The sequence below is a fragment of the Mirounga leonina genome, unplaced genomic scaffold, assembly GCF_011800145.1.
Source record: "Mirounga leonina isolate KUSES-001 unplaced genomic scaffold, KU_Mleo_1.0 Mir_91, whole genome shotgun sequence".
Lineage (NCBI taxonomy): Eukaryota > Metazoa > Chordata > Mammalia > Carnivora > Phocidae > Mirounga > Mirounga leonina.
In genome coordinates, this window is record NW_023270839.1 from 18,140,466 (window position 1) to 18,153,897 (window position 13,432).

General features: G+C 38.6%; 1 protein-coding gene across 2 annotated transcripts in view; it reads right to left on the reverse strand.

The window, feature by feature from the left end:
- The window catches only part of INO80 (INO80 complex ATPase subunit), a 135,924-nt gene that overhangs the window by 101,621 nt on the left and 20,871 nt on the right, over nt 1-13,432 (reverse strand). For both annotated transcript variants that reach the window (XM_034994151.1, XM_034994150.1), the window contains exons 2-5: nt 3,542-3,727; nt 2,919-3,088; nt 2,759-2,826; nt 881-1,051 (exon numbers count right to left, since the gene is read on the reverse strand). In XM_034994151.1, the coding sequence (XP_034850042.1) occupies nt 881-1,051; nt 2,759-2,826; nt 2,919-3,088; nt 3,542-3,684 (552 nt within the window). In that variant the 5' untranslated portion in view covers nt 3,685-3,727. The remainder of the gene's footprint in view (nt 1-880; nt 1,052-2,758; nt 2,827-2,918; nt 3,089-3,541; nt 3,728-13,432) is intronic.

Below are 13,432 nucleotides of genomic sequence, written 5' to 3' on the forward strand. Positions count from 1 at the left end.
AACAAATGCCCACACTGAAAACTTGTACACAGATCTTCATGGCAGCATTATTCATAACCGCCAAAAGTGGAAACAACTCACTATTCATAGCTATCATTTGTAAAAGCCAAAAAGTAGAAACAATCCAATTAACTCATTAAGTGATACATGGATAGTAAAATGCAGTATGTCCACACAATGGCATATTATTTGGTAACAAAAAGAAATGAAGTACTGATACATGCTAAAACGTGAATGAACCTTGAAAACATGCTAAGTGAGAAGATGGACATAAAGGACCACATGTTGCCCTATTTGCATAAAATGTCTAGAACAGGCACATTTATAGTGCTAAGTGGCTTCCTGGGGCTGAGGGGGAATAGAGAAAATGAAAGACAACAGCTAAGGGGAGTGGGGTTTCTTTTTAGAGGAAACATTCTGGAATCATATAGTGATGATAGTTATACATCTCTATGCATATACTAAAAACCACTGAATTGTACATTTAAAAAGGCTATTATTGGTATGTGAAATATATTTCAATAAAGCTTGTACTAGAGGGGCGCCTGGGTGGCTCAGTCGTTAAGCGTCTGCCTTCGGCTCAGGTCATGATCCCAGGGTCCTGGGATCGAGCCCCGCATCGGGCTCCCTGCTCGGCAGGAAGCCTGCTTCTCCCTCTCCCACTCCCTCTGCTTGTGTTCCTGCTCTCACTGTCTCTCTCTCTGTTAAATAAATAAATAAAATCTTTAAAAAAAAAAAAAAAAAGCTTGTATTAGACCCACCACCACCACCACCACCTAAATATAAATGTAAAATGACATGTCTTCAATGAATGTTAACAACAGGCTAAATTAAATACCCAACACAAAGGTCTGAGATTTCCCCTGAAACTCTCTCTTACCTCCTTGTCTTTGCTATACTTATTCTGGTGAAGTTTCTTATACTTGTGCAGCCGCAACATGTTATGAAGTTCTTCTCTGCTGAGGTGGAGTTCTTCCTCTTCTTCTTCTTCTTCTTCATTGTCTTCACTCTGAGAATCTGCCTCACTGGACTCATCACTTAGCAGAATGCTCTGCAAACAGGAGGAAATGGGAATGGAATCTGTTGCTATGGAGCAAGTCCTTCTCTAACCCAAGCATCTTTTCCCAACACAATGACAAAAACAGCTGGAAGACAGTAACTCCAGTTTCCCAATTCATGTGGAAAAGAAAAGGATACCAACTGAACCTAGTGGCATGAATTCAAGAGCACTAACATACGAAAATGCTATAAAGGCAACAAAGCTAGATTTCACTAAGTACTTAGAACTATACGTAGGCTATTTTAACTGTCAAATATCAAGGCAAAAAACTAAAAACAAAAACAAAACCACAACCTATAGGGTATAAAGGAATATACAGAGCCGGCCGTGATAGCTAATAAAGGAGAAACAACCCAAAAAATCATTAGATTTTGTTATTATCCAGATAATGAAATATTATTTAGCCATAAAAAGGAATGGAGTACTGATACATGCCATAACATGAATGAACCTTGAAAACTATGCTAAGTGAAAGCAGCCAGGCACAGAAGGCCACATATTATATGATTCCATTTATATGAAAAGTCCAGAATAGGCAAATCTGTAGGGAAAGAAAACAGATTAGTGGCTGCCAGGGGCGACGGGAAGTGACTGCTTAATAATCACAGAGTTTGATTTTGGAGTTTCTAGAATTAGTGGTGACGGCTGCACAGAACTTTACTACAATACACACTTTACAAGGGTAGATTTTATGGCATGTGAATTGTATCTCAATTTTTAAGAATGTGATGGCTAAACAAAGATTTCTGCATTGCCAACAGCTTAAAAGCCTTTTATACACAAACCTTTTAAAGGACCTCATGATTATAATGAAAGAATGCCTTTATATTACTTTGAGCTCTTCACAAGAAAAGAAAGCAATAGAGAAATAATTAGTTTCAACAGAAGAAATCCTACCCTTAACTCAGTTGGGCCAATGACAGTAATCTTGTAAGAGTGTAAAGAGTCTACCATTTCCCTGCCTATAAACACTCACAGAAATTTACCAGAGTAAAATACAAATTCTTTAACATGGGGTACAAGGCCCTACACAAGCAGGCTCTCTAACCTCATCTTCTACCATACCCTCTCTTTCATTGTACTCCAGCTACACTAGCCTTCTTTTCCTCCAAACATACTGAGTTGCTTCCTTTCTCAGGAATTTTATAGTTATGTTCCTTCTGATTGAAATGCTCTTATCTTAAACATTCCCATAGTTCTGATCATTCAGAAATCAGCTGAAATGTTACCTCTTTAAAGAAGCCATTTTTGTTTCTTTGTTTGTTTACAGACTTACTCACTGCCTCCCCCCATTTGAATGTAAGCTCTACAGTGCAGGAACCCTGTCTGTCTACAATAGTATCTGGCAGGTAGGACGTACTCAATCAACTTCCCAATAACTCAAGTACTAATGAAAATGACATTAATAGTCCTGATTATAATGTGAGGCAGGGAGGGCAAGGATCTTATCTATTTTTTTACTCCTTTGCTCTGCGCAGTGCTTTATACTCAAAAATGTTTGCTAAAATGAATTTCACTGACGCCTCTAGATTTTCCTCTATAATCTCTTCAAAAAAAAAAAAAAAAAATCACACCCACAGTATAAAACTCATGTCTAGAAAAATCTCTGCTAATGTGTCTGAATGAGTCAATAACTTTCCCTTCCATTTGTAATTTTAGTAGGTTATTTGAATTATAAACATTTGCCTTATCTCTTACCTTTAGCCACTTCCTGCTTTTCTTCAATTTAGAGAAGTTATATAAATTCCCTTTGTCAGATTTTGATTCTGTGTAAAGAAACATAAAGAACAACAAAAATGAAAGGAAGACTGCCCCAAGAGAACTGATAGTCCAAAGAGGGATCTCACACCACACTGACCTGACTGTAGAACTCCATTCAGTGAGTATGTGTTTAACATTCCAGAGTTGCCTGCTCCAGAAGTTTCTCCAAGCAATGAATTTGGAGGTTCTTCCTTAACTTGTATTAAGGGATCCCCAGACTGGGGCAATAAAGGATTACTGTCATCCAGTCCATCTTCACTCTCATCACTATAAATTGAAAAATAAATCTATAATCACAGCTGACCCAGCAAAATACTTTAATTTATGGTCAGCAGACAGAAGAAATTGATCCTTTAAAGAGACTGTGTTCTATTGAAAGAAGGAAGAAAAAACTACCAAATATACCAAAAATTGTAAAATACCTTAACCCTAAAACCAAAGACAATGGGAATCAGAAAGTGGTCAAACATTATATTGGGGGGGGGGGGCCTGGGTGGCTCAGTCGTTAAGTGTCTGCTTTCGGCTCAGGTCATGATCCCAGGGTCCTGGGACTGGGCCCCGCATCGGGCTCCCTGCTCAGTGGGAAGCCTGCTTCTCCCTCTCCCACTCCCCCCGCTTGTGTTCCCTCTCTCGCTGTGTCTCTCTCTGTCAAATAAATAAATAAAAAATCTTTAAAAAAAAAACCAAAAAATATTATATCGGGAATATGTAATCGCATACCTAGAAATATTCCTGTTGAAGATGGCTGATGTTTGTCGCAAGAAATGGTCCAACCGGAGGGCCCTCTCCAAGTATTGAAGATAGAGGGGCTTTGCCAGCTCAGTGCAGCCGCCATCGTCCCCGGCTCCCAACTCCGAGGCCATAGAACAAATCTGTCTTCATGCACAAGGGTCTCCGACTTCTCGGCTGCAGAATGGAGATTAAGCAGTGAAAGACAGAATACTATTTATTCTCCCTTTATTTTGCGCCCTTGCTATCAATGTGAAGAGAAATCAGACCTTCTAGAACACAAGACAAGAAGACAGCAGTCTATAGAAAGATCACAATAAAGTTCTTGTTAGGCATTTTTTCCTAATGCAAAGGCAGAAGTTTAAAAGAATGAGGAGAACATCAAAATACAGAAATACTGTCATATGTCACAACAAAAATTCATATTATATTTTTGAAAGAGTACCTTAAAATTTACACCCACTTACCTTTTGTCCTACAATTAACAATTACTCACAATTATCTAAATCTATACCACAAGCTCCTTTGTACACCTCATAGAGGAACACTTGTTGTCAGCATCACCTTCAAAACAGCTGCTTCCTTCTTCATTTTGTGTTTACATTTGTACATATTTATGAGATATTCCACTTACAAGGGAAGAGAGCTATTGTCAGAGTATTTTACACACTTGTAAACCTTCTTTCAAGTGTAAGATACAGAAATTTAGAAAACTGGAGCAAAGAGAGTATAAGTAAGAGAAACAAAGGTATATAGCCTGAGCATTTTCTTTGCTACCTTATGGTGTTAAAGGAAATCATAACACCTTTGAGTTGTCTTCTCTTTTTATTATAGTTTTTAAAAGTCTCCTATATAATCTTTCTTCTTAAGGACATGTTAAAAAATTCTCCTCCAACAGATCTACAGAGTGAACATAATCTCCCCAGAAGGCTTTTCTTTTTCAGAAACTGACAAGCTAATTCTTAAATTTATATGGAAATGCAAAGAAACCAAAATAGCCAAAATAATTTTGAAAACGAAAAAAGTTCAGGGTGCCAGGGTGGCTCAGTCGGTTAAGTATCTGCCTTCAGCTCAGGTCATAATCCCAGGGTCCTGGGATCAAGCCTCGAGCCAGGCTCCCTGCTCAGCGGGGAGCATGCTTCTCCCTCTCCCTTTGACCCCCACTCATGCTCTCTCTCTCAAATAAATAAATCTTTTAAAAAAATAGAAGAGGGTTGAATAACTTACACTTCATGATTTTATTTATTTTTTTTAAAGATTTTATTTATTTATTTGATAGAGAGACACAGCGAGAGAGGGAACACAAGCAGGGGGAGTGGGGGAGGGAGAAGCAGGCTTCCCACTGAGCAGGGAGCCCAATGTGGGGCTCCTTCCCAGGACCCTGGGATCATGACCTCAGCCAAAGGGAGACACTTAACGACTAAGCCATCCAGGTGCCCCCACTTCCTGATTTTAAAACATATTATAAAGCCACAGTAATCAGGTCAATGTGATAGTGGCATAAGGATAATCACAGACCAAGAGAACAGACCTGAAAATCCAGAAATAAACCCTTACAGGGGTGCCTGGCTGGCTCAGTTGGTAGAGCATGCAACTCTTGATCTCAGGGTCTTGAGTTCAAGTCCCACAGTGGGCACAGAGCTGCCTTTAAAAGAAGAAAGAAAATAAATAGTTGGGGTTTAAAAAAAAACAAAAAAACAGGGGTTCCTGGGTGGCTCAGTTGGTTAAACATCTGACACCTGATTTCGGCTCAGGTCATGATCTCAAGTCATCAGGTCAAGCCCCATGTCAGACTCTGTGTTCAGCGCAGTCTGCTTGAGATTCTCTCTTTCTCTCTCTCCCTCTGCCCCCACCTCACCCCAGTTCGTGCTTGCACCCTCTCACCCTAAAATAAATAAATCTTCAAAAATAAAATATTTTAAAAATAAAAGGAAAAAAGCCCTTACACGTATGGTCAATTTTCAATGAAGGTGCCAAGGCAATTCAATGGGAGAAAAGACAGTCTTTTCAACAAACTATGCTGGACAACTGGGTATCCACATACAAAAAGATTAATTTAAACCTTTAAAAAAAACCTTACCTCACACTAGGCATAAAAATTAACTCAAAATGGATCAGGGACTTAAGTGTAAAACCCCAAACTGTAAAACTTCTACAAGAAAACACAGGGGAAAATCTTCATGATCTTGGTTAAGCAAAAAGTCTTTGGATATGACATCAAAAGCACAATCCAATAAAAAAAAAAAAACAACACACACACACACAACTGACAAATTAGGTCATGAAAATTTTAAACTTTTGTACTTTAAGCAGTATTATTAAAAAGATGAATACAAGCCACAGACTAGAAGAAAATATCTGCAAGTTGTGTATCTGGATAAAGGACTTGTATACAAATATCTAAAAAAATAAAAAAATCCTGGAGATGAAAAGTATAACATAGAGAATATAGTCAATAATATAACAACAGTAACAGAAGGTGACTATGCTGAGTGGTGAGCATTGAGTAATGTATAGAACTGTCAAATCACTATGTTATGTACACCTGAAACTAATATTACATTGTATATCAACTATAATTAATATTAAAAAACCAATAATAGGGGTGGCCTGGGTGGCTCAGTCGGTTAAGTGTCTGCTTTCAGTTCAAGTCATGATCTCAGGGTCCTGGGATTGAGCCCTGCATCGGGCTCCCTGCTCAACAGTGAGTCTGCTTCTCCCTCTCCCTCTGTGCCTCCTCCCCATCCCCGCTTATGCGCTCTCTCAAATAAGTAAAATCTTTCATAATAATAATAAAATAATACCCAACTTTTCTATCTATCCTCTAAAAAAGACCTGCCTCCTCTACTTCAGAGAATCTTTTAGGGATAAAATGAAGTATATGTGAAAGGGCTTTATAAGAAATGCCAGAGTAGGGCACCTGGGTGGCTCAGATGGTTAAGCGTCTGCCTTCGGCTCAGGTCATGATCTCAGGGTCCTGGGATCGAGTCCCATATCGGGCTCCCTGCTCCTTGGGAGCCTGCTTCTCCCTCTGCCTCTCTCTCTCTCTGTCTCTCATGAATAAATAAATAAAATCTTAAAAAAAAAAAAAAAAGAAATGCCAGAGTATTTTCAAACAGTGTATGCTCACATATTCAGAGTTGGGAGGGATCACAGAGCTTACCTAATCCAACTGGGTCATATTACAGATGAAGAAACTAAAAACCAGGGAGCCTGGGTGGCTCAGTTGGTTAAGCGACTGCCTTTGGCTCAGCTCATGATCCTGAAGTCCCAGGATTGAGTCTGCGTGGGGCTCCCTGCTCAGCAGGGAGTCAGCTTCTGTCTGACCCTCCCCCCTCTCATGCTCTCTCTCAAATAAATAAAATCTTTAAAATAATATTAAAAAAAAAAAAAGAAACTAAAAACCAGAAAGATTAAATAACTTGTTCATATTCATGAGCTCTTTTGCAGAGCCAGGTTTCCTAGTTCCTAAACCGGTGCTTTTTCAATCTCAGCAAACTGTCTCCCTAGACAGGATCTACCTCTTAAATTCTTGAGTTTATGCTTTGATGTTGTGAAGAACACAATCCCAAGAGCCAACATTTTTTTTTTTTAAGATTTTATTCATTTATTTGACAGAGAGACACAGTGAGAAAGGGAACACAAGCAGGGGGAGTGGGAAAGAGAGAAGCAGGCTTCCCGCCGAACAGGGAGTCCGATGCAGGGCTCAATCCCAGGACCCTGGGACCATGACCTGAGCTGAAGGCAGACACTTAACGACTGAGCCACCCAGGCAATCAAGAGCCAAATATTTATAAAGCACCAATTCTGCAGAGTAAAGATCACTTAGAATTTTTTTTGCATTCTTTGAAATATCTGTCGAGAAACCATTTTTGCTAAGTGAGGTGCAGGGTTTTATAAAAGCATCAACAACTAGGATCTACGTTAAGCCAAACAGATTAGTCCTTAGTTCAAGGTCAATAAATGGCCAATATAAGCTGTCAATAATCACTATTTTTTAACTGACTTCATTACAAAGACACCTCAACAGATTAATAGTGGCATAGTCCTGCCTAAAATTCAATTCAATATTGATATAAAAATTTAGTCCTGGAATTACTGAAGAGGATACTGGCATAATTTTTAGATTCAACAGGCAACATATTAATTTGTTTACAGTGTTACATGTTAGGAGAAAAACCTTTTGGGGACACCTGGGTGGCTCAGTTGGTTAAGTAGCTGACTCTACATTTTGGCTTGGGTGATATCTCAGGTCCTGGGACTGAGCCACAAGTCAGGCTCCCTGCTCAGCGAGAAGCCTGCTTCTTCCTCTCCCACTCCCCTGCTTGTGTTCCCTCTCTCGCTGTCTCTCTCTGTCAAATAAAAAAAATCTTAAAAAAAAAAAAGAGCAAAACAATCCAAATGTTTATCAGCTGGTGAATGGATAAACAAAAATGTATATCCACACAACAGAATATTATTAGCAATAAAAAGCAAAAAACAGTTGATACGTGCAACATGAATGGATCTCAAAAACATGCTAAGTTTAAAAAAAAAAAAAAAAAGCCAGACACAAAAAACCACATATTGTATGATTCCATTTATATGAAATATCCAGAAAAGGAAATCTATAGTCAGGAAGTAGATTAGTGGTTGGCTGGGTGTACAAAGGGGGACTGACTGTAAGTGGATACGAGATATCTTTTTTAGGGAAGCTGGAAATGTTCTAAACGCACACTGTATTGATGGTTGTACAATTCTGTAAGTTTGTTAAAAATCACTGAATTGGTACATATGAGTGAGGTAAATTTCATGAATTTAAAACAGCAGTCTTTAGTAACACAGTTAAAGAGAAAAGAATGTTAAAGATTTTTTAAGACTTCAATAGGTTCTACTTTTTAGTATGAGACCTAACATGCACTCATTCCAAAATATTTCAAAGAAACACAGTTTTAAAAACACAGGAAAAGGGCGCCTGGGTGGCACAGATGGTTAAGCGTCTGCCTTCGGCTCAGGTCATGATCTCAGGGTCCTGGGATCGAGTCCCGCATCGGGCTTCCTGCTCCTTGGGAGCCTGCTTCTCCCTCTGCCTCTCTCTCTCTGTCTCTGTCTCTCATGAATAAATAAATAAAATCTTTAAAAAAAATAAAAAATAAAAATAAAAACACAGGAAAATTCTCTAAGAGAATACATTTAATTCATCTGGATATATATACATATAAAATAAAGCATATAAAATTGTTGCTTGGCTCTCTCCTAAATGTTTCATTAAAAAATAATTGATCTCATGTGCTTATTTTGGCTGATAATAAAAATGGTCCTAATTAAGAAGGTATGAAGATATGACTACAAAGTAATACTGGGTGATTCAAAAAGAACTATTTTTAAAAAATAATTCCTCAGGGGCGCCTGGGTGGCTCAGTCGTTGGGCGTCTGCCTTCGGCTCAGGTCATGATCCCAGAGTCCTGGGATGGAGCCCCACGTCGGGCTCCCTGCTCAGCAGGAAGTCTGCTTCTCCCTCTGACCCTCTCCCGTCTCATGCTCTCTCTATTTCATTCTCTCTCTCAAATAAATAAATAAAATCTTTTAAAAAACAAAATAAAAGCTGCTTCTCTGGGGTGCCTGGCTGGCTCAGTGAGTAGAGCACCAGACTCTTGATCTCAGCATTGTAAGTTCAAGCCCCACGTTGGGGGGGGGGGGTTTGAACTTGTAGAGATTACTTAAAACTAAAATCTTAAAAAAAAAAAAAAAAAAAGTTGTTTCTCTAATAACCTGTACTTTCATTTCCTACACTTGTCTTTCTCTCTCCACAAAGAAACGACAGGGCCATGCGAACCCTGACCCACCAGCTGTTATCCAACTTCAACAGAGCACATGACATTTCTCAAAAACCCTTTTACCCACCTCTTATCAATTGTTTCTCATTCTCTACAAAGATTATTTCAAACATTTTCCCCTCTTCCTCAAAATTCTGAACTGATTCCCCCTCTTCTTGGAAGGGCTTAAAGAGGAGCAAATCTCTCTATTCTATTCTACTATAGTTCCCTCTTTTCTTCTCTTATTCTTTGTAGTATTTGAGCCACAAATACAAGTGGATTTTATCAGGTCTACATTTGTAATTCTTCCCTCAAGGTGATTCTACATCCTGGTGCAAAGACAGGACTACTTCATTATGTCATCCACTGTGGGTGAGGCCCATGCAATCACATTTTAAAATAAGTAAGTTACTATGAATTATTTTATTTTTTCCCCAATATATTAAATTGGGGCATCATACTGCTTTTTAAATTTATATATACAGATGTTTATACATATTTATGTATAAAATATTACATGTAGATTTCATTTCAGGATAAAAAAGAAAACACTATAAAATATATATTTTTTAAAAAGGGAGAGTTGGGGGCATCTGGGTGGCTCAGATGGTTAAGCATCTTCCTTCAGCTCGGGTCGTGATCTCCAGGTCCTGGGACTGAGCCCCACACTGGGCTCCCTGCTCAGGGGAGAGTCTGCTTCTCCCTTTCCCCCTGCTCATGCTCTCTCTCAAATGAATAAACAAAATCTTAAATAAATAAATAAAATAATAAAAAAGGGAGAGTTGAGTCTGAAAAGGATGAGAGAACCACTCTGTCTGATAAAGCACTGTTTATCAAAATGTATGAACAGAAGTCAAAATTATAGACTGACACTTGCTTCTGGATACTCTCCGTGTCTTTGACAACTTCGTGGACTATTTCTTCTTTACCTCCTTAATGGAAATTTCTTTATTCTAAATGTGGAGTCCACCAAAGTTCTGTCATCCATCCTTACCCCTTAGTAAACCTCATCTACTACCAACGTGGATTAATACTGCTGTATGGCTGACTTTCTGGCCTCCATTTTACAAAGTACACAATTTACATTTCTAGATGCCTGTTGGATATTCCACCCTTGATATACAACTGACCACTTCAATCTCAAAACTTTTCATCTGCCCCTATAGCAGCTAGTTCATCTGTCTTTCCTATTTATACAAAAGTTATTCATACTCAAAATCTATGAATCAGTTTTTACATTCCTCTCTACTTCTCTCTTTACACCCAACCAGTCTCAATGTCTAGTTAATTCTTCTTTTAGGGATGATGTCTAGAATCTGTCCTTCTCTTATTAATGTTTTCATTAAGGTTCTTATCTCACTCCTAGACTACTGCTTCCTAATTTGGCTTCCCACCTCTAGGTCCTTCTCACTTTAATCCATCCTTGCAGCTACTGTCAGATCAGTATTCCCAAAACATCACTCTGATTATGTTATCCCTTCACTGCTTTCCAATTCGCTTCCAAAATTCAATAAAGTCTAAATTCCTCTGCAATTCGAGACCTTTATCATCTGGCTCCAAGTTACCTTTCCAATTTAATCTTTTACTATCTCCCTACACTCCAGATAAACTAATACCTTGAAGATGTCTCTTAACTTCCTGTCGGACCCATCCTAATCTTCAAGTGAAGAGCTCTTTAAAATTCATCTGAACACAGGGTCATACTGCCAATTTCAAAGGATGGAAGGACTATTAATATATGTTGTTAGGTCCATACCCTGGTCCATACCCCGAACTCTGTCTCTTTAATCCCGGTAATCGTCAACTGGACTTTGATCATACCTCAGCAGCCCTGATTACAGTTTGATATCCATGGTAAAGTAAAGTGTCTGCTTCTGAATTACACTCAGATACATCGTATTTCCCCACCTGTGTCCATGTGTGATCCTGGACTGACTGCTTTTCACTCTCTAGTTACTGCTATGTCTTTATGGAAGCTGTCTTGCCCTTGTCTTATGAATAATGTTTCTATAAGAAGTCTTACCAAGTTAAACCAAAATCCTTCAAAGACAAAATGAAACACCCCATTGCAGGAAATACTTTTAGATTATTCCTAGCTAAGACTATTCTCTCTCTTCTCTGAAGTTCTAAATGGTTATTTATAGAAAGCCTGGCACTTATATGATCTTACAGTCTACTTACCGTATACATGCATGCCTTATCTCCCTTACTAAACTATATACTATATACTATTTGAGCAAAGAGTCCCTATCTCATCAATCTATTTGGTTCTGATATTTACAAATAACCGTATTAATTTGCTTTTTTATGCATAGTGTCAAAGGTCAAAGCTATAAAACTCTAGTTCTAATGTTACATCCTACATAAAGACAATCTATATAGTCCATGACCATAGGGCTCTATTTCTATCCTGGACACATGATTTGGGAATGAACGTTTCTTCATTTTTTTGTTTTTTAAATATTTTATTGATATATTTGGCAGAAAGAGACACAGTGAGAGAGGGAACACAAGCAGGGAGAGTGGGAGAGGGAGAAGCAGGCTTCCCGTGGAGCAGGGAGCCCAATGCGGGGCTAGATCCCAGGACCCTGGGACCATGACCTGAGCCAAAGGCAGACGCCCAACGACTGAGCCACCCAGGCACCCGTGGGGATGAAAGTTTAAATAAAACAAATGAAAAGATACAAAACTCAGATAACAGAAAGTTAAGCAGAATGGGTTCAATCATTCATTATCCATACTTGCTGAACAGGAGAATGCATGTACTGAAAATCTTTCAGGCAATCCTACATAAAAACTTGTCAAGCTTTAGAAAAATACTGGGAGGTAAGAGGAGATCAAGGTACTACTTCTAAACAAGAATCTGAAGGATACCTGCACCAACTGCCAATTCTTACCCAAGGATAGGATTTTCATCTTCTTTCAAATGAAAAGCCTAACAAAGATAATTAAAATTACTTGGAGAGAAAGCAACCCTATCTCTGGATGGAGATGAGCTAGGAAGTATTTTTCAAATGGTAGCCTAAATAGTTTTTAGTTTGGTTTAAAAAAAAATTTTTTTTTATTTTTAAATAGAGGGGGTGACTTTTAATCTTTTTTCCTAACAGCAATGGTAAGAACATGACATATAATGACCATCTCATAAAGTACTACAATTACAATAATGGCCATTAACAAGTATTTGTCCTAAGACCTACACATTTAAACTTTCCACACTTAACTCTATTTTCACTTCTGATTCTCTTTATAGACACTGCCCAAAATTGGTTTCATACCAATCATTTATAGAAGCATTTCCCAAAGTTTGCCTCTCTGAATACTAGATCAAGATATTAACAAATGTCCATTAATATTAAAATATATTAAAGGCCATTAACATTAGGCCTAAAATTTTTTAGTCTTCAATATGTTAATGTACTCAGAGTCCCTTTCCAAGAGGAATTCCAAACTTATTTGACCATTTTTTGGCAAAATACCTATCAAAGTAGCTCAGAGACGAACAGATGGAGCATCACTGATTCAGTCAAGTATCTAAAAAGAGTTCAATTATATATGCCTTTAAGAAGTAATTCTTAAACTTGCCAAGATGAATACAGAAAAGCCTGAATGAAAGTATAGCTCTTACAAACTACATAGCTTTTTTAAAATGTACATTTTTTAAAAAAGATTTTATTTATTTAGGGGCGCCTGGGTGGCTCAGTCGTTAAGCGTCTACCTTTGGCTCAGGTCATGATTCCAGGGTCCTGGGATCGAGCCCCGCATCAGGCTCCCTGCTCTGCAGGGAGCCTGCTTCTCCCTCTCCCACTTTCCCTGCTTGCGTTCCCTCTCTCTATGTCTCTCTCTGTCAAATAAATAAATAAAATCTTAAAAAAAAAAAAGATTTTATTTATTTATTTGGGGAGGGGAGAGTGAGGACGAGCGGTGGGGGGGGGCGAGAGAGGAGTACGGGGAGAGGGAGAAGCAGGGAGCCCGATGCGGGACTGGATCCCACAACCCTGAGACCATGACCTGAGCCAAGGCAGACACTTAACCAACTGAGCCACCCAGGCACCCCCAAACTACATAGCTTGAAATCATTTGCAGGACT